This window comes from Onychostoma macrolepis, chromosome 19, assembly GCF_012432095.1.
Source record: "Onychostoma macrolepis isolate SWU-2019 chromosome 19, ASM1243209v1, whole genome shotgun sequence".
NCBI classification, from domain to species: Eukaryota; Metazoa; Chordata; class Actinopteri; order Cypriniformes; family Cyprinidae; genus Onychostoma; species Onychostoma macrolepis.
Genome location: NC_081173.1, coordinates 24,994,912 through 25,017,504, shown reverse-complemented (window position 1 = coordinate 25,017,504; position 22,593 = coordinate 24,994,912). Strand labels below are relative to the sequence as shown.

The following is a 22,593-nucleotide window of genomic DNA, read 5'->3' as shown; positions in this document are numbered from 1 at the left end:
ACAAGCGTAGGATTAAATGTCAGGCCGATAAATAGTGGAAAAATGATCAGGGTGTGTGTTTGAGGAACAGAAGCTGCTCTGATTATGTCACTGTCCCACTGAAAATCCCATTAGTTCATGCTCAGATTTTTTTTTTTTTCAGAGTCCAGTAAACCTGTTCTGGGAACCTGCTTCATTGTCTATAAAAAGGGTGGATCTTTTGACTTTTATGTTCAATATTAGACTTTTAATGTGAGGTTGCATCTTTTCTGATAGTTGGCACATTTTGGATTGATACATTCCAGTGCTTTGGCTCATGTAATATTATGTATGTGAACACATTTAAGTCTATAATCTCTTCCACAAAGTGCAGGATCTTAGGAAAGCTTCTTCAGTTTCTTTAGGAAATGCTCAGACATAATATTACTTCTTAATGTCTACGCGTCCTAGACGACATTTAAATTTAAACCCTGTCAGATCCCTGTCCTAAAATGGATCTGTTTTATTTCACAGGAATTTTCCAGAACAGCAACACCTTATCTAGTTCAGCAGGGCAACAGCGAGAGGAGATGAGACTAGCAGAAAATATTCTAGTGCAGTTTCCACAGTGACTGTAAAAAAATCCACTTAATTATGATGATCAATTTAAACAGCATTCTGTGGATAAATTATATGTGGTATGTATGATTAAATAATAATAACAACAACAACAATAATAATCATCATTATTATTAATATTACATGTTTAATTGATATTGAAAAATACTAATTTATATTTTATATAGAATCTGAATTAAAACCATGCATAATCGAAACATGATTATTATCAATAATATTAATAACAATAACAGTTTTTGTCATTAATATTATTAGATTATTTAATATCGCATTTGCATATATTGCATACATTACTACATTTTTAAATTATTTAGTATTAAATATTTAATTGCTTTTAAATATTCAAATTAATAGTTTATATAATCTGGTAAAACTATGCACAATTAAAACATTATTATCAATAATATTAATAACAGTGAATAATCGTTTTATTTGTAATATTACGAAATTATTTAACATTAAATAAATTACTAAAATTCATAATAATAATTATAAATGTTTAAATAAACAAATTCATATTAATTTGTATAGAATCTGGTTTAATTTAAACTGTGCACAATCAGAGCTTTATTATTAATCATTTAAATAACAATATTTTCATTAATATGATTAATTTAATATCGCAAAAATAATTGTTATCATTAGTAGTAGTATTTATTTAATATTAAATATGTAATTGACATTTAAATATACAGATTGATAGTTTTAAGGAATCTGGTTTAATAATCTATAGCATGCTACTTAAATTGATTTCTAAATTAAATACAGAATGAATATATGATATTCATTCATAAACTGCTGTAGTTGGTCGTAATGTGAAAGTGCTGTCCACCTCCCTTTAAGAGCGCTGCGCCTTTAAGAGCCATGCAGAAGCGCTGGCGCGCGTGTGTGTGTGTGTGAGTGCGTGCGTATATGTGTGTGAGTGAGAGAGAGAGAGAGAGAGAGAGAGAGAGAGAGAGAGTGAGTGTGTGTGTGTGTGTGTATGTATGTGTGTGTCAGCCGTACCCATCATGGCCCCTGAGCAGCAGCTGATCAGACGGACCGCCGCTCCGCCATCCTCCTCCAGCGAGCAGCGGCACCGGTGAAGAGGCTCCATGTGTCCCCCATCCTCGGTCAGATATCTGAGCAAGAGGGCCGCGCTCCAGCCGCCCAGCGCGAACATGAATAAGGATTATTCCATTAATCTATCGGTGCAGCAAGTGCTCAGCCTGTGGGTCCAGGGCACGGTACCGACCCTACAGCACTTCACAGGTACGTTCACACGAGGAGAAAGACCCGGTGAAACGGGTTCTTGTGTCTCATCCAGCCGCGCGCACACGCCTATCCACACCGGCAGACGCACGAGCATCCCATCTGAACAAGGTCACACTTCACATCACACTAACTGTGTGCTTACGCCAAATTAATAATGCAGAGTGTTTAGTATTGCATGCATTACTTAATACTTATTATATTATATATTAAGTGTGTATTGCCAGTTCCTTACATGATAGCAACACCATGGTACTTTGATATATAAACTACCCTACCATATTAATCTGTTGTGCTACTAACATAACAGTATTGTAAAAGATATAGTATTACCATGGTAAAAATAAGATTTTACTTCAAACATGGCAACATGCCAAAGTACTTTTTGTAAGGGTGGTAGTTTTTGTAAATAACATTGTACGTTAATATAGTAATAATTTGGTATTAAGGTATAGTATTGCTAATATCTATTATGTTATATTTTAATGTATTGCCAGCAAACTACATCCCTTACATGGCACAGTTGGTACTTTTCTATATAGCACTATTATAATACTGAATGAGTATTATATTCATCTATTGCACTATTAACATCACAGTAATGTAAAATACATAGTATTGCCATGGTAAATGTGGACAAAACAGGATTTTACCTTGGAGCATATTCATAACACATTGTAATACTATGGTACTGCAATAATGATGTTTTGTAAGAGTGGCAGTTTTTGTAAATAACATTAATATGGCAATCATTCAGAATCAAGATATGTATATTATGTATAATTTTCATATACTGTGATATTTATAGTACTCCCAAGTATTTCAATGAATACTACAGTATTGATATCAGTTGTGTCCAAACCATAATGTTTTACCATGGCACTATGTACAAAAAACATATTACCATTATACTTTTTTGTTGGCTGTAGTATTTTCTTAACAACAATAGTTTCTCATGCACCTTACTGAACTGATTTTGTGTACTTTGAAGTAAAAGCTGTGCTTGTCTAGACCGTAGTGCACTAATGCCTGCGGCCAGTCTGATGTGAACCTTTGAAAAGCATCGTGCCACTCATTAATCTTTAGTTAATCTTGAGTCATTGCATCGTTTCTGGCGGCTCTCTGCTTGTGTAGTGGAGTAATCGTTAGTAATTACCGTCAGCATATTGGTCTCCACATGATACCGTGCTCGTGGGCTTTTTTTGTGCAGCATTATACAGTCTTTTGCCTTGTAGATTGTGTGCTTGCTCTGATCATTTCATAATACTGGTGACATACAGTCATATTTGAGTTAGAGCAGGCTGTGTTAGTCAACACCAATACTGTGTAAAACCATCTATTCAATGTGAAGGGTGTAACCTGCTATGGAAAAAAACTGTGTAAGTGTAATTCATTTCCGTTTTCAGGGTCTAGATAAGGTACACCCATAATTGTATGAACAACTACAGCAATACTATTTTCTTTTCTTTTAATGTGTTACAATCAATGGTGCATATATGAAACGAATGTTATTAAATAATTGATGGATTTGATTTGTCGGATACTTCTCTCTCTCTCTCTCTCCATATATATATATAAAACATATAGTATAACATACACACACATATGACATAATAATACACAATATGACATATAGTTTAACATATATATATATGCATGTACATGTATGTAAGTATGTATGTATATATATAATATCTCAACGCTATCCCACGACCAATTTGTACATATTTTACGAGGTGGCAAATTCGTACGAATTCGTACCTAAACCCCAGTGACGGGTAGGTTTAGGCGCGGAGTTAGGTGTAGGTAATTCGTACAAATTCATACGAATTGGCAACTCATAAAATTTGTACGAGTGAGATCGGACGAATTCACACGAATTATTCACCTCATAAAATATGTACGAATTGCCGTGAGATCGGGCTGTATATACTGTATATAATCTGTCTCTCTTTTTACACACACATTATCAAAAATAAATTTCTGTAAAAAAATCAGTTGAACATAAAACAAATAGATTATTGAATTATGCTTTACATGTCTTTTGTTATACTAATAATTATATATATATATATATATATATATATATACTGTATGTACTGTACTGTGTGTGTGTGTGTGTGTTTATATATATATATATATATATATATATATATATTCAATATATGCAATATTATGTTTAGTATGACACATTTTATGTAATTTTGATGGTCTTATGCAGTTCTTGATAGTATTTACAAATATTTTGGTATTGTGTGGTGTCACAAGATTTAAAATCTGGGTCAAAACCAGTTTAGAACCACTGAAATACTGGCTAAAATCACTGCAGTGAACAATGTGATGTAATATAGAAGCCAGATCACAAGTAAGTGGATGTTGGAAGTCAGCATGTAGCATTTCTAGGGAGCAAGTGTAGGCCGGTTTACGGTGCGTGAGGCACATGACACGCCCTTTCACTTCCGAGATTTGGCCAGATTATAATTTCTGCAATCTCGTGGACATCTGGCATGACGCAACACATGATGCAACTTTTGAGAGAACTGCGGGACAGGCAGCATGTGAGGATTGATGAAGAAATTCACCCCTCTGTCATTATTACTCACCCTCTTGTCATTCCAAAGCAATATGCTATTTTATTTATTTATTTTTTTGGTGTCATCAAAAAATTAATTTTGAAGAATTTCCTTGTAATTCATCTCGAAATAAAAGCAGTTCAGAGTGACCACAACAGTAAGCTCCAAAAAAGTACCTCACATCTATTTGTGCAACTGTATGCGGGTTTGGAAAGACATAAAGGGTGAGTAAACAATGACAGAATATTAATTTTTGGCTGAAGAACATGATAGGATGAGGTTGCACATCAGCTGTGGCTTCAATCCCCCATCAGAACAGACCATCAGTGAGAACGTCCACCTCAAAAGCCCCCGCCGCTGACAGAGACAGCTGTGTTCAAATGGCTCTGATGCAGTAGACATCTCTCTTTGTGATGATGTGAAGGAACAGCACAGGTGCAGAAGCACAGAGACTCAAAGAGAATGCATGAGATTATGACAAACTCCCACTCGGGAGGAAAGTTAATGGCGTTTCCTGTTTTGGTCAGTGCAACAAGCCTGTTTAGTCATTTCATTTCCTTCTGCTGCTTAGGGAGGAGACAGACTTCTGCCTATTTAGCAGTTGTTTGTGCCTTTGGGTAAGCAGTGCATTCTCAGAAACTTTGGTTTGTCTGGGTCATAAATGGGAGATTAATTTGAATTCTGCGCGTTCAGCATTACAAACTGATTGACAATTAATGAAGCCAAAACATCATTATAATGCAGCGAATAAGATGTTGTTGTATAAGAACTAAATGAATACTGTAAACGCTACCTTTAAAAGGTTTGAAATTACAAACCAAGGTTACATTTATTTGATACAGTAAAAACAGTAATATTGTAACTGTTTTCTGTTTTAATATATGTTAAAATGTAATTTATTTTTGTAATTCAAAGCTGAATTTTCAACATCATTTCTCCTGTCTTCAGTGTCACATGATCCTTCAGAAATCATTCCAATGCTGATTCACTGTTCAAAAACTGTTTATTTTTATTTTTTATTATCAGTTAGCATTTAGTTTTTTTATTATCAGTGTTGAGAACAGTAATGCTGCTTCATATTTTTTGTGGAGACCATGCTACTTTTTTTCAGGATTATGGAAAGTTCTAAAGAACAGTATTTATATGGAAAAAGAAATATTTTGTAACATTATAAATGTATTTACTGTCACATTTGATCAATTTAATGCATTCTTGATGAATAAAAGAATTTATTTCATGGTAGTGTATATTACAAGAATATATATTTCTGATGTAAATTTGAGTTGTGCTTTCCTGTGAAAGACTTGCTATTACAAGGGGTTGTGGGTGTTTAAATGGGTTCCTTGTCAAGTTCTTCACTTGTGTAAGTCTGTGGGTTTTTTGGTGTTTTATCATCTTCCCGACACTGCTAATAATATAGAATGTCTCAATAATCAGTGACTGAGTTTCCTGTGCAGAAGTACATTAGAAACTTTACACTGTCATGAAAACAAAGATTTAACTACAGTATATTATTGGTAAAGATCCGCGATGTTGCTGCATCTCATTTGGTGATCATTATCTTAAATTCGGTCCTGTTTATTGTGGTTCGCCACGGAGTTAGACAGTGCTTGATGATGGTAGGCTTGTTTATTTGTTCGTTTGCTTAATTGGAATAAGAGGTTTGGCTGTTTGTATGTGCTGTACATCATTATATGCTGATGCTGGAGAACATTGTTTCTCACTGTGACCGCTGACAGCCTGATAAAAGAGTTTTTTTGTCACCTCGGAAACTGCTTTGTTGACACGACCAGCGCCCAGGCTGTCGTGGCTGTTGAAAGAGGCCTTTCAAACACTGAATGCTTTACATTAAACCCTCCTTTTTCTTTTCAACAATATGACCTTGCAAATATATCCTGATGGTCTATGCCATTGTATAACTGTGGAAAACTTTGGCTGATCCTTGATGTTGATTCTGCACTAATCAGATCTAATATTTATTGCTTTTTAAAAATGTGTAGAATTGTGTAGCGAATGAGAAAAGTGTGTGTGTTTATACTATATACACATGCATACTGTGGTGGCCAAAATGATTAGAACACTAGTATTTTCACCAGCTAAAAATTGTTTTAAGTCAGTAGGAAATATCAGTAGGAAGCATCTTGGAGACATTGTCGGTTCTTCTGGATTTAGTCTGTCTCAGTTTTTTCTGTTTCTTCATGTCATTCCAGACAGACTGGATGATGATGAGATCAGATCTCTGTGTGGAGCACTGGCTGTTGTCAGACTCCTTGTGCAAACAAAAATCTCACTGGATTATTACAATTAATGGCAAAATGAATGTTTGCAAATGTAAAATGATGTTTCCTACTGACACACTACAGCAAAAAACATTTTTAGCTGGTGAAAATACTATTGTTCTAATAATTTTGGCCACCACTCTATATATATATATATATATATATATATATATATATATATATATACAGTCATGTTTAAAAAATATCGGCACCCTTGGTAAATATGATCAAAGAAGGCTGTGAAAATTAATCTGCATTGTTAATCCTTTTGATCTTTTATTTAATAAATTCACAAAAATCTAACCTTTCATTGGATAATAATAATTTAAAATGGGGAGAAATATTATGAAATAAAAGTTTTTCTCAAATACACGTTGGACACAATTATTGGCACCCCTAGAAATTCTTATGAGTAAAATATCTCTGAAGTATATTCCCATTCATATTCACAATTTTGAGCACTCCAGCGTGATTATGAACATTAAATTATCCAGCCATGGCTTCCTGTTTCACAGAAATATAAATAGGAGGGAAAACAAAGCCCAAATTCCCTTAATCATCCATCACAATGAGAAAAAGCAAAGAATATATTTCTGATGTGCAGCAAAATATAATTGAGCTTCACAAATTACTGAAGTGGCTTTAAGAAAAGAGCTACAGCAGTGAAAATTCCCATTTCCACCATCAGGGCAATAATTAAGAATTTCCAATCAACGTAAAATGTTACGAAACTGCCTGGAAGAGGACGTGTGTCTATATCATCCTAATGCACGGTGAAAAGGAGAGTTTGAGTGGCTAAAGACTCTCCAAGGACCACAACTGGAGAATTGCAGAAAATAGTTGAGTCTCGGGGTCAGAAAACCTTAAACCTTCAAGACAAAGTTTCTTTGTTCATCCAAAAACAAACTCCAGCATATTCAGTTATCAGACACGACTGGAACTTCAAATGGGACTGGCTTCTATGGTCAGATGAAACTAAAAAAAATAGCTTTTTAGCAGCAAACACTCAAGATGGTTTTGGTGAACACAGGGATAAAAAGTACCCCATGTGTACAATGAAAAATACTGCTGTATTTTTGATGCTGTGTGCCTATATGTCTGCAGGAGGTCCTGGACATCTTGTTTAGACACATGGCATCATGGATTCTATCAAATACCAACAGATAAAAAATCAATAAGTGACTGACTCTGTTAGAAATCTTATAATGGGCCATGTTTGGATCTTCCAACCGTACAATAATCCAAACATCAAAACAACACAAAAATGGGTGACTGAGCACAAAACCAAGCTTCTGCTGGCCATTCCAGTCCTCTGACCTGAAACCTGTAGAAAATGAGTGAACTGAAGAGAAGAAGCACCAACATGGAGCTGTGAATCTAAAGGGTCTGGAGTGATTCTGGATGAAGGAATGGTCTCTGATCTCTTGTCAGGTGTTCTCTAACCTCATCAGGCATTATAGGAGAAAATTTAGAGCTGTTAAACTGGCAAATGTAGGTTTCAAAAAGTATTGAATAAAAGGGTGCCGTTAATTGTGTCTAATGTGTATTATAGAAAAACGTTTATTTCATAATGATATTTCCCCCCATTTTAAATTCTTATTATCCAATGAAAGGTTAGATTTTTGTGATTATTTTAAAAATAAAAGATCAAAAGGATTAACAATGCAGATTAATTTTCACAGCCGCCTTTGATCATATTTTCCAAGGGTGCTGATATTTTTGGCCATGACTGTATATATTGAACAAAAATACATTTGATCAAAATAAACAGAAAATAGTAGAAACCTTGCTGAAGTGATTGTTTTGCACAAGTATTAACTTAAACATTATGCAAAACACATTACTTTAGCTGTGCTATATTATGCAACAGCTGCGACTGTGCTATACTATTACTATAGCATTTGTATCAATACTGAGTGCATTTTTCCCCCAGACTGTCATTTATAAGATTTTTAAACAAAGCAATTACTCCATCAATATTCAAATACATTTTTTTTTGTGTGTGTGTGCAATCATACACTATGCGAATAGTAAAGGTGTGCATTTAGCTCCAGTATCCTTACCCTGTATCCTTTAGTGATTAAAATGTGTCTGTGAGTGTTGAAATAATGACTAAGTGTCTCTGTACCTGGTAATGTGGGTCAGTGGTACATTGAAGGAATGCTTTCCATCAACGTCATTGTCTGTGTTCCTGGATCTCTGTGCTTCAGTTTTACTCCTCTGTGCTAAAGTCTTTCTCAGTCTTTCTCTTCCAGTCCATTTGTTCTAAAATGTCTCTCTTCCTGCATCTCAGTGCTGAAGTGTCTGTTGTCCAGTAGTTGTGTGTTATCTGTGCTTTTTGTTAGGCAGTAGGCAGTGCCACCTCATTCCTGGCACAGCATGGCTCTGAGGCTTTTGTGGCCGTCTGCCTCAGTTTACTGATAACACAGTTTGATGGACGACTCTCTGTGTTGCTATTGTTGATCTGTTTATAATGATGTGTATGTATGTGTGTGTGTGTGTGTGTGTGTGTGTGTGTGTGTGCATGCATATACGGTTTAACGACTTCCAGCACAAAGGCCTCTCAGTCTGGATGTTACGTCTCACTTATCATGTGACTGGCAGCTTATAGCTTAATGTATATATCAATACATTGTGTTTGTGTGTCAGACAGTGTTTAGTCTGTATTACTGAGACATAGGTAATACATAGGTGACTGAGACAAAGGTTGCTTTTATTTTATCAAAATTACTGTAAAAACAGTAAAATATTATTACAATTTAAAATAACTGTTTTATATTTCAGTATATTTTAAAATGTAATATATTCCTGTGATGCAAAGCTGAATTTTCAGCATCATTACTCCAGTCTTCAGAGTCACATGATCCTTCTGAAATCATTGTAATACACTGATTTGCTGCTCAAGAAACATTTCAAAATTGATAATAACAAGTAATATTTATTATGTAGCAGATCAGCATATTAGAATGATTTCTGAAGGATCATGTGACACTGAAGACTGGAATAATAATGATTAAAATATAGTGAAATAGAAAACAGTCATTTTAAATTTTTATTATATTTCACAGTTTTACTGTTTTTTATTTTTTATTTATTTTCTTTTTTTATATTACTGTTTGCAGCCTTGGTGCACTTAAGGGTCTTCTTTCAAAAAAAGAGTCTAAATGTTTCAATGGTTATGTGTATGTAGATAATGTATATGTACAGTAAAAAAAAAAAAAAAAAAAAAAAATATATATATATATATATGATGTAATATACAGTAAATATAGTATATATGTGTTGATTTACAAATGTACAGATCCTAAGGTTCTAATGACGTAACATCTCTTCACGCTTCAGGGTAAACAAAAGCTATCATCACTGTATAGCGTTGCATGTGCAAATATGCAGTTTGTTATTTGACGCGTTCGCTTTGACATGTTAAATTACAGCTGTCAGCAGTATTTCTGCCTGAGTGTGTGGTTTCTCAAGCATTTCTCATTTATGCGGAGCTGCATTTCCCAGAGTTCATGACAACAGCAGTTTGATAATCAGTTTGGTTGTTGAGCTACGATGCTCATCCATGTCCTGGAATCTTCTGGAAGGCTCCAGAGCCGACTCATTCTTATCAGCGGAGCCAAACTGCCCATTTACTCCCCTCAGAGCTGTGTGAACAAGACACTTAAATAATAACAGTCTCCAAGCTCATGGTAGATGGAGAGAGGTATATGGAGTGTGAAAGAGAGAGAGTAAATGAAAGTAGAATGGATAGTTTCTGAGAAAGCGAGGTTGGAGACAGCGAGAGAGTATTTATTGAGCTTCACTGTTATAAGTACGGTGTGTTCTGCTCTGTTACGATGTGTTCTGACTCAAGACTCTCAGAAGTACTTCTTCAAATACAGGCATATTTGGCCGTGTTGACTTTAATACAGTTTTCATTTATTTAATTTAATTTGTTCCAAGAGTGCATATCCATTCAGAATTCTGTGGTTTTTATCATTTTTAGCCAACATATATCATGTGCATCACATGCAAAATTGTTTACTAGAATTATGAGGTGGAAATGACATTTTATACATTTTTGGACTGACTGATTCTTTTGTCTTGCCAAGGCTAATTTAATTTCCAACATTCCGTGTATTCTAAACATATACAATGACATATGTTTTCATGCTTTTTGCATAATTGGACTAAATTACAGCGTGGCTGGAAATGACACAATAAAACATTGTTCACAGATGATATTTGCCTTGAATTTTCATTCCTTCATCGCTAATGTCCAAAACATTGGGGTCTGTAAAATGTTTTTGAAAGTCTCATAAGCTCACCAAGGCTTCATTATTTGATTATAAATACAGTAAAAACAGTAATATTGTGAAATATCATTACAATTTAAAATACATTTTCTGTTAATATATATATGTATATGTAATATATTTTAATTCCTATGGTGACAAAGCTGAATTTCAGCAGCCATTATTCTAGTCTTCAGTATCACTTGATCCTTCAGAAATCACTATTATTCATAATTTATGGTTATTAATGTTGAAAACAGTTGTGCTGCATATTAGTGGTGACTGTGGTGCAAATGCACAAGTTGTAATTTGTGTTCAATCAAAATAATGACTTTTTTTATTTTGAGTTTAAAAGGCACTATAAAAGTAATAAATGACAGTTTCTCATGACAGATTAATATGATGTAACAAAAAGGTTGCAGTCTCTTAATTTTAATAAATTAACGTATGAAGTACTGTACATGTTTGAATTTTAGTTTGTTAGTGCTCCTTTAGCAGCGGTTCCTCACAAAACAGTTCCTCTTCACTCATGAAAGCAGAACCTTTTTTTTTTTTTTTTTTTAAGACATAAGAACAAACAAGACCCAGAATGTGGGTTGTATTTTGTTATTAGTTGATGTGACAGTGACACAGAAAATCATAACTATGCATGATTTGGTTCAGAATTGTATTCTACCATACTACATTTGCAGTGTGCTGTATGTTTACTGTGCTTTACCATCTATTTCCATTGTGAATCATCAGTATTAACTGTTTTACACAATATTAGAATAAAATGCACTGAAATAACTGGCTGCCACTTGCTGAATGAAACATGCAGCTAACATATTCATGCATATGCTTCCTGAAAAAAATGCTGCTCATTTGCATTTTTGGAAACCAGCTAACTTTCTAACTGGTTTGTTCTCTCTGTCTCTCTCTGTGTCTGTGTGTTTTGTCTGCAGAAATGTGGTACTGGGTGTTCCTGTGGTGTCTATTCTCGTCTCTGTTCGTTCACAGTGCTGTGGGTCTGCTGATGTGTGTGACGCTGCAGCGTCATAAGAGAGGACGGCTCATCACACTGGTGCTCATCAGCGTGGGGTTCCTGGCCTCTCTCACTGGGGGGGTCATCACTAGTCAGTACTCGCTCACTTCTGCTTTTCTTATCAGCCTTTGTGGTCCAAGCAATTTTAGAAATAAGTGTGCATGTTTTTAAAGCTAATACGACATCGATATTATTAAATGTCCTTGGTTGTTTTGTGCATGAATTATTAATGAATAGTTTTAAAAGCTTGTTTGTTAAATTTCTTATTTTTTTTCTCAATTCTGAAAACACTTTTTCTGCTGACAAAATGAGGCTAGGAAATATTTAAAATGTCTAAATATACTAGAATTTTACATTTTCTGAAGTAAAACTGAGTTGTGTTTGCTTGTGCATGATGCTAGTGAGTTCTGAGAGATTTCTAGACAGTTACTAAGGATTTTGTAGTGATTTTTAATGTGATTAATAAAATGCATTATAATTAGTGATGCACCAAAATGTTTTTTTTTTACGCATTTTTTTTAATGCAAAACTGTAAATAAAGTTTATATAATAACCAACACTCAAATAAAACTTGTATATAAAATTTTAAACTGCACATAAGATGCAACTCTTTAATGATATATTGTTAACATTTATTTTGGTAACATTTAAACGATGGCCGTATTAAAAACTTTATTTTGTGACAGATATACATTGCATAATGAAGACCATAGGTGCAGTAAAAATATAATATGTATTATAGTGTATATATTTAGCAAAATGCTGTTCTCTAGAGTTATTTTTTTCTAGCTGGCTGTTGAGGTTATGGACATTAATTGGCTTTCATGAGGTAAATATTATGTGTGATTGACATATTTCTGCGGTCGAAGCACTGATTGTGCGATTACAAGAGACATGAATCAGTTCAGTAAGCTGTACTGTTTCCTTCAACATACCTTCTGATGTTCATTCATTTTTATTTTGTGCTGTAACTAGTAGTAAAGAGGGAGCGGTGATTGGTTCGCTTCCCAGTTGAGCTGAGGGACCTAATTTTAATTTCATAATTTCATAACTATTTTGGCTGAAACTGAAAATGTATTTTTGAATGAATTTTTATTGGCTGCCAAAATTTTGGTGCATCTTTATAATGTAATAAGTTAAAGATGTTTTAAGATTGGGCAGGGTGTCAGTGAACTAGCTGTTAGCTGTTCTCAAGTCAGACACAAATGGAGTTTGACTCCATTTATATATAGCTGTACACTGTAGTGCCCATTCCCAGTGGCCTGCTTTATTATTAATATGGATTTTGCAGAGAGAGAGAAAGATAGATAGAGAGAGAAACATTAACTGAGAGCCACATCACACACATTGTGTGTGACACACACCTGTCACACACAGCGGTTTACATATACAGTGTCTCACTGAAGTGAGTACACCCCTCACATTTTTGTAAATATTTTATTATATCTTTCCATGTGACAACACTGAAGAAATGACACTTTGCTACAATGTAAAGTAGTGAGTGTACAGCTTGTATAACAGTGTAAATTTGCTGTCCCCTCAAAATAACTCAACACACAGCCATTAATGTCTAAACCGCTGGTCACAAAAGTGAGTACACCCCTAATTGAAAATGTCCAAATTGGGCCCAAAGTGTCAATATTTTGTGTGGCCACCATTATTTTCCACCAGAGCTTCACAGGTTGCCACTGGAGTCCTCTTCCACTTCTCCATGACGACATCATGGAGCTGGTGGATGTTAGAGACCTTGCGCTCCTCCACCTTCCGTTTGAGGATGCCCCACAGATGCGCAAGCTTCTTTAGCAAGGCAGTGGTCATGTCGGAGGTGTGTTTGGAGTCGTTATCATGTTGGAATAGAAGGGAGGGAATCATGCTCTGCTTCAGTATGTCACAGTACATGTTGGCATTCATGGTTCCCTCAATGAACTGTAGCTCCCCAGTGCCGGCAGCACTCATGCAGCCCCAGACCATGACTCTCCCACCACCATGCTTGACTGTAGGCAAGACACACTTGTCTTTGTACTCCTCACCTGGTTGCCGCCACACATGCTTGGCACCATCTGAACCAAATAAATTTATCTTGGTCTCATCAGACCACAGGACATGGTTCCAGTAATCCATGTCCTTAGTCTGCTTGTCTTCAGCAAACTGTTTGCGGGCTTTCTTATGCATCATCTTTAGAAGAGGCTTCCTTCTGGGACAACAGCCATGCAAACCAATTTGATGTAGTGTGCGGCGTATGGTCTGAGCATTGACAGGCTGAACCCCCAAGCCTTCAACCTCTGCAGCAATGCTGGCAGCACTCATACGTCTATTTCCCAAACACAACCTCTGGATATGACGCTGAGCATGTGCACTCAACTTCTTTGGTCGATCATGGCAAGGCCTGTTCTGAGTGGAACCTGTCCTGTTAAACCATTGTATGGTCTTGGCCACCGTGCTGCAACTCAGTTTCAGGGTCTTGGCAATCTTCTTATAGCCTACACCATCTTTATGTAGAGCAACAATTCTTTTTTTCAGACCCTAAGAGAGTTCTTTGCCATGAGGTGCCATGATGAACTTCCAGTGACCAGTATGAGAGAGTGAGAGAGATAACACCAAATTTAACACACCTGCTCCCCATTCACACCTGAGACTTTGTAACACTAACGAGTCACATGACACCTGAGAGAGAAAATGGCTAATTGGGCCCAATTTGGACATTTTCACTTAGGGGTGTACTCACTTTTGTGGCCAGCGGTTTAGACATTAATGGCTGTGTATGAGTTATTTTGAGGGGACAGCAAATTTACACTGTTATACAAGCTGTACACTCACTACTTTACATTGCAGCAAAGTGTCATTTCTTCAGTGTTGTCACATGAAAAGATATAATAAAATATTTACAAAAATGTGAGGGGTGTACTCACTTCTGTGAGATACTGTACATTAACCTACACTCAGGCTTTTGGACAAACACACTGAATCATGTCACTAAAACATTTAATAACTGTCAGACGTCTGCTTGGAGAACATGAATGACTTGAATGAATGAATGGCTAAAGTGCTACCCAGTCTAGAGATCCTTAGCGTAAGTCTTTTATTTTATATTAGTAAGACTCCCAAACAGGACCTTGAGAGCACATTCATCCTTCCAGGATTTGCATTAAACTGATCATATTTCATATTCTTTAATTTTATGTAGATCTCCCATCCTAGAACATTTATTGAAACAACCATTTTTCTAATCTGGTATCTGCTGCTGTTCTTTGCCAGTCTGAATTTTGAATTAGTCTGAGAGTCAATATTTACAAGCATATTACATAATATTTTCCTATTATTTTTTTAAAGTAGAAATTTAGTGGAACATATTTGTTGTTTTAATTGAACTTTTAAACTCTTAAGGCTGCAAAACTGATGTCGATTTTGCAACAGTCACAAAAACATCTCTATTTCAGTTTCAGATGTGATTTCCCAGAGAAAGGTTTTATCATTTACATATTGCCCTTTCATGGCTCAGTAGACCTGATGGTCTCTTGGAGGTTATGTGTTATTTAATTATTAACTTTGCCTCAGATGTTTCTTTTTAAATCCTCAGAACAAAGAACAAATAAACATGATACACTATCTATGTATCTATCTGTCTATCTTTAAGCTTAACATTTCAGACTAGGGTTTCTCAAGCCAACATCAATGTTTGTCTACAGTCTTTGCTATCTATTTATATGTGAATGTTGATGTCTCCTGTCTCAGGTGCAGCAGTGGCAGGTGTGTACCGTGTGGCAGGGAAGGACATGGCTCCTCTTGAAGCTCTGGTGTTTGGGGTGGGCCAGACCGCTTTCACCGTCATCATCTCATTCTCACGGATCTTGGCCACTCTTTAAATGGACTGAAAGCATCATTGACTGACACACCCAACAGCCAATCGGCCGGCAGAAGAGCCGGGGTCGAGGTGAGTGGGGTTAAACCACAGAGGTTTGGCCTGCGGTACAAAACGATGAGCTTTAGGAGTCACTAATGGCCAATGGACCACTATATGAAACCCTCTGGAATGGCAGTCTTGAAGATTTTAAAATTTCAAGAAGCAAAAACAGTGTTATAGGCCAATGACTAAACTCAATCAACGTGCCAACTGCCTCGATGGAGGATTGAGATGAATCTTCGGATGTCTGTTTATCTTTGTTAAACATTTGTTTTGTTTTTGCACATGGATCGCTTCAGCTTTATGTAAACTGGATGGTTTTGGAGCCGTAGCTGGGCCAAGTAACGCCAAGATGGATGCATAAAAAACATCCTCTAATAATTTAACTGTCAGTATGTCTGTCTGTCCTCAAACGTTTTCTAATTCTGCTCTGCTGAATGGTCCAAAACATTCCTGTTTGTATTATTATAGATTTTCCTTCTGGTCCAGCAGTATTACCACATCCAGTTTTCTTCTTCCACTTTGCACTTTCTGCATTTTGAAAACTGTCTAAAAGGTGTAAGATCTGTAGAAGGTATGCCGGGATGCAAAATGGACATTAATTCAAGGAGGTTTAGGTGTAATCTGGTCTCTTTTAACCATTCTAAATTTGCCTTATAATAATATGGTAACACATAATGGAACATTAGTATGAATTTTAAGTGTGGTATTTAATCAAATGTCAGTTTTAAAACAAAGACGACAAGTTCAGAAAGTCACTATGGCCTACAACGTCTTGTTCTTTGTCAAGATGTGATGTAATCCACCAACTGTGATTATATCATGGAAACATTCAAATCTGATCTTGTCATTGTACACAGCATTTAACGTCTTCATGTATAATCCATTATTATCCAGCATTACTGTGGCAATACTCTCCCTGCTCAAATATGGGGACTTAAACCTCAGGCCTTAAAAGACAAGAGAGACAATTTTGAGAGGCTGGCGTACCACTATGTGAGTAAATCAAGGGGTGATTTTCACCTTTGGCATCACAAGCTCAACCTGAAAAATGTATTGTACTTGAAAGCTTTTGTGTGGAAGTGCACACTGATGCCATAATGAAAACGTCACTCGTGGGTCTTTGCCAACAGACGTGTGAAATTGCACTGGTAATTATTTGCCTTCTGTAAGTTTCCCTTTTCCTGATGGACTTCACCAAAACAGTATGAACTACAGTTCTGTAAGGAACAGGAGCAGGTGTCCTGGTGTTAAAATGTTAAGTAAGTAGTTCTTCCAAAAATGAAAATTTGCTAAAACGTAGTGTCAGGCCATCCAAAATTTGTTTCAACAGATTTAGAGTAATTTAGCATTACATGACTTGCTCACCAATGGATCTTTGGCAGTGAATGGGTGCCGTCAGAATGAGAGCTGACGAAAACATCACAATAATCCATAAGTAATCTACACAAATCCAGTCCATCAATTAACATCTTATGAAGTAAAAAGCTGTGTGTTTGTAAAAAAAACAAACAAATCCATCATGAAGACATTTTTAAAGTCAAATCTTTGCTTCTGGTTAAAATATGAGTTCTCTATTCATAATATTGCTTTCTTCACTGAAAAAGTCATCTTGTCTGGATTAGGAGAGAAATATGTGCAGATCAAGCACTGTTTACAAGCAAAAACAGTCCATAAATATGTGAGTGGATTTGGATGTGAGAGATAACAGGGGCTGGACTTTTTCACTGGAAAAAGCATTATGTATTATGGACCCAGAAAACTGCAGTTTAAAGTTAAAACACCTTAATGATGGATTTGTTTCTCACAAACACATAGCTTTTCAATTCATAAGATGTTAAAGTTATGTGGATTACTTGTGAATTATTATGATGTTTTTAAACCCATCTAATCCATTGGTGAGCAAGTGATGTGATGCTATTTTTCTCCTGCTAAATCTGTAACGATGAAGAAACAAACTCATCTACACCTTGGATGGACTGAGGGTGAGTACATTTTCATTTTTGGGAGAACAATTCCTTGAATTGGAAAACGTTTTGAACGGTGAACAGTGTGGAATGTGATGACAGCGGTGTGTTTTACGATACCTCTCTGCTGCCACTGGCTTTATTTCTGGCAAAACGTTCCTTGTTTTTCCATTTCCTTCTTATAAACACCATGAATTTTAATGCTAATAATGACCTAATAGTGCAAGACCATTCAACTTGTTGAAAAATTCGATTTACATTCAAATGTAAATTTTTGCAAACAATTACATTTTTTATTCTTTAATATATTTATTTGGTAGCACCGTCTATGAAGCTTTATATATATATAATGCATCATGAAGGTATTCATAAATATGCAGAAGTTACCAAGGCAAAAATCACTGTTATTATTGGTATAAATAAATATGGTTAGGGATTTGAACAAACTAGTATTAAATTGTGGACCTTTTTTTTATCTAGTGAATGGAAAAATGGGTGCAAAAATATCTGTAGCACTGAATTTTTGTTAAAAAGCTTCATAATAAAACTTTTAAATAATAAATCATTTAATGATAATTCAGCTTTTCACTGAAAATTTAATTTAATGCATTTTATAACGTTATGCTGTTTTATGTTTAAAACTATAACCATAAATAGGAGTATTACATTAAAATTATTTAGGAATCGATTACAGCTGCATTTTTAAGGCATTATATAAAAAAAACCTTTAAAATGCATTATATATAGGCTTCACTTTTCAACCAAGAACAAACTCAGTTGCATTTGGTACAGTATGCATCTGATCTAATTATTATTTTGAAGTATTATTTACTTTTTTCAGAGCATGTGAGCTGTTTCTATAACTCAAAATTGGCGTTTCAGTGTTTCGTCTTTTAATAGCCATCCAATCTCTTTAAGACTGATGCCAAATTCCTCCTGTTTATTACTGTATTAGGCATTACAAAAGAGCATATTCCTAATACTTGTTTGTCTACTTACAGTTCATTCATGTATGGCTGTTGTGTCAAAGTGAATAATGTCTGATTGTTGGTTTAAAACACTGCATTGTATGAAACAAGTGACGTCTGAAGCCACTGAAACACACAGGATCATGGGATTTCTTTTGCTTTATTGTTCTGTTGTCATTGACATAATGATTATTTAAGCCAAAGTATTCCTTATCTCTTCAGCTTTAGGATTTTTTAAATTGAATATGATTTTTATGAAAGGCAACTGTTGTTTATGAATTTTTTATATTATGTGTTTTTGCTTGTCCGATTTCTCAGCACTGGTTCATGAAGTCTGAACTAAGCCACTCCTGAAAAGGCTGATTTTCCATTTATTGATACTGTGAAAGACTTTCAGACGATATTAATGTGTTAAGGTATTGATGAGGGTGTTGGATGTAATGGCTATTTACTTATTTCCAATCTTATGCAACTAAAAGTTCACTTTCAGTACCAGACCAGCACTGCAGAGGGCGACAGTGGACTGTGAATGAGTGTGAAACCTCCTTCTGTCAAAGGAAACTGATTGTATCTGTAGAATTATGCAGGTCTAATGTGTTGATGCATAATGTATGAGGGATTCTGCAAAAATGTTCACTTTTTGTTGATTATTGATATCATGTATTTTCTTTGTAATTGATTCATTTGGAAATTCATTACTGAACTTTTTAATAGTTTTACTCAAGCTGTTCAGAATGACATACTACCGTACTATTTAAACTATTTTTGTGTAAACTGCAAAAACTGATTTTTAAATTTTTTATTTAGTATTTTTTACTTGTTTTCCAGAACAAATATCTAAACATTCTTAACCTCTTAACTGTCACCCGTCCCCTCAGCATTTTACAATTGGACATTGCCTTACAATGGAAATGGTACTTCAAAATCATATTACAAAATGTACTCTTTCATGAATTAATTTATGTTTGGATAGTGCACTTTAACGTCTGTGTTCAGAAATGGGGGTGACAGAGGTTGTTTTCTGAAAAATGTATCAAAATGAAGTGAGATTGAACTTAAAACAAGACAAATAAATAAATAAAAATAATAAAATAAAGTATAAACATAATTTTGACAGATATTTGTTGTTTTACGCATGAAAGTACTTATTTTTATTTTATTTATTGATTATTATTATTATTATTATTATTACAGAAAAATAATAATCTTATGTTATTTTGCTTCTTAATTTCATGTATCTTGATTTAAGAAAGTTTGGATACTTTTACTAAATACTAAAAACTACATACTACATACTAAGTAAGAAAATAATTTTTGCAGTTACCCTAATCACAAAATTGCATAAAAAAATAAAAAACTTGCAACTTGATGTCATGTGACTACATTTTAAAATTGTTACATACTGCATACGATTTCACATTGTTCTCAAAAACAAAATAATAAATAAATACTGTCTACATTGAGTGTGTAATGCATACTATACAGAAGGCTATGCTAGTATTCCATTCTGAATGCAGCCACACAAGTTTTATATTGTTTTGACAAAATGTTTTGGATTTGAGTTAATTTTAACTGTGTATATTTATGATTTATTCAGTCCATGTTTGTAGAGAACGAAAATATGTTAAAGCAACTGTATGTAGTTTTATGCATTTTTGCGACTTTGGAGCCCCCTACAGTTAAATAAGTGTAAAATACAACTTTTTTTTGTAATTACAGCGGATAGCTGTTCATGTGCATTTGTTACTGCCGTAAAGCAGTCCACACTTTTCGCGGAATTTCGTACCCGCTCACCTAAGAACTCCCAGAACAGACGTTTGAGGGCAGCGCAGGAAAGAAACAGAAGCCATTCACCTTATTAGAAGTCAGTGTACCATCAGAATGATTTTGGAACAGATATTTTAAGGTAATAAAAAAAAAAAAAAAACCCTGACATACAGTTGCTTTAAATTGCATGGAATAGGAAAGGTAATTGGCTAATGTAATGGCATATTTTAACATATCAAGCGTGTGTAACATGATTAGCATGATGAGTGAAGCTGTAGATGTGTTAAGTGTGCTGTCTGTGTATGTAGGTGTGTTTGAGTGTATTGAAACACCTTAACTGTTTCGTGATGGAGTGTTTTCCCTTTCCAAGAAGATTTGATTGAGTTTGACAGAGCAGAATTGTTTTGAAAAAGCTGCCTTTAAGATTATGGGTTCATATAGCTCTGCAAAAAAAAAAAAAAAAAAAACCCATGATGTCTCTTGGTCTTTCTTTATTTTTGTTGAATTAATAGAAGGTTTTGCTTTTTGTTGTTTGCACAGTTTGAGGGTCCATAAAACCAGTTTAGCAGCTGGACTATAAAGTGGGCGTCTTTCTGACCCAATCATATTCAGAGCTGCTGATTGGTCAGTTGGTATCCATAAGACATATGCGTCTGAAAAAGTCTTATTTTGAGTTGAAGATGTGCCATGAACGGCTGGTAAGATTTCAGGCCTTGGAAATACTTGAGATGGAGAATATTGCAATACAGAGAGGGACATGATACGACACATCCCTGACAGAAACTGTTTCATCTGTTAACGTACAACATTCAACCCAGTCAGACGTTTGCCTGTCACGTGTCTGTACCTCAGTGATTGCATGCAAAAATGCAACTCCTCTCGGACTTTAAAATGTGCAAATGGATTTCTGACAATCCTTGTTAAATGCCGCTCTGCAAGAAGTGGCGTGTGTAGATAGTGTATGATATGTTCTTTTTTTTAATTTTGTATGAGCAAACAGCTGTGCTTTCCAGCACCTCTATTTATGTACAAATGCTCCTCTGTGAAACACTCTGCGGTCAGTTGAAATAAAAATGTTTTGCAGTAAAAGTTGCCTTGTTGTCTTCACTCACCGAAATGAAAACGTTTTCAATACTATATATATACTGTATATATATATATTATACAAAAATGTTTTGTATAAATATATATGTATATTCTACACTATAATACAAGTTTGGGGTCAGTTAAACTTTATAATGTTTTTGAAAAACTTTGGCTGCACCAGGGCTACATTTATTTTATAAAGATCCCATAAAAAACTATTTTTTTTGAAATATTATTACAATTTAAAATAACTGTTTTCTGTTTGTATATATGTTAAAATATAATTTATTCCTGTAATGAAAAAGCAAAATTTTCAGCTTCATTACTCCAGTCTTCAGTGTCACATGATCCTTTAGAAATCATTCTGATGATAAATTTAATGATAAAAACAGCATTAATTTATTATAGTCTTCACTGTCACTTTTCACCAGTTTACTGCATCCTTGCTGAATAAAAGCATTAATTTCTTTCAAAAAATACAATCTTACTGACCCCAAACCTTTCAGTGGAAGTGTGTATAATATATAATAAATATTTTGTAATAAATATTTGTGGGGGGGGACAGTTGGCATTTTCTTATTAATTAATGCATTTTGGTCTGTTTTAACTGATTGTCATCAACTCTTGACTCAATGTCTGGACATAGTCTGGTTTTAATATAGTCTTGGCAGACATTTGATCTTTTTGGCTCCTTTTTGCTGAATGCAGGGCGAATGGTACAATGTCATGAATTGTATAACCACCCAGAATTCACAATAGAGGTCAGACTGACTCGTTTACTTTTTATAATGCGACAAGAAGCTGGTTCATTGCTGCATGGGTCATTTAGCCTCTACACAGGCGTTTCATCTCTCTCAGCCATCTTTCCGCAGTGTACCAAGCACGAGGCGCTGGCGTGGACGT

The 22,593-nt window shown here is 34.9% G+C and overlaps 1 protein-coding gene across 2 annotated transcripts; it reads left to right on the top strand.

The window, feature by feature from the left end:
- Nucleotides 1-1,411: 1,411 nt before the first annotated feature.
- Nucleotides 1,412-21,681, top strand: tmem170b (transmembrane protein 170B). Of its 2 annotated transcripts, none has more exons than XM_058754810.1 (3): nucleotides 1,412-1,848; nucleotides 11,922-12,092; nucleotides 15,734-21,681. In XM_058754810.1, the coding sequence occupies exons 1-3, from the start codon at nucleotides 1,692-1,694 to the stop codon at nucleotides 15,862-15,864; spliced, it is 459 nt and encodes a 152-aa protein (XP_058610793.1). In that variant the 5' UTR covers nucleotides 1,412-1,691; the 3' UTR covers nucleotides 15,865-21,681. The 2 variants fall into 2 exon arrangements, with proteins under 2 accessions (XP_058610793.1, XP_058610792.1); XM_058754809.1 differs by having other exon boundaries at nucleotides 1,412-1,959.
- The last annotated feature ends 912 nt before the right edge of the window (nucleotides 21,682-22,593 follow it).

Bases quoted from the DNA above. Each gene is read 5' to 3' on its own strand.
- tmem170b (XM_058754809.1), top strand. From the start codon at position 1,692: ATGTGTCCCCCATCCTCGGTCAGATATCTGAGCAAGAGGGCCGCGCTC. The intron at 1,960-11,921 runs GTCACACTTCAC...TTTTGTCTGCAG, and splicing joins GAGCATCCCATCTGAACAAG to AAATGTGGTACTGGGTGTTC. The intron at 12,093-15,733 runs GTCAGTACTCGC...CTCCTGTCTCAG, and splicing joins CACTGGGGGGGTCATCACTA to GTGCAGCAGTGGCAGGTGTG.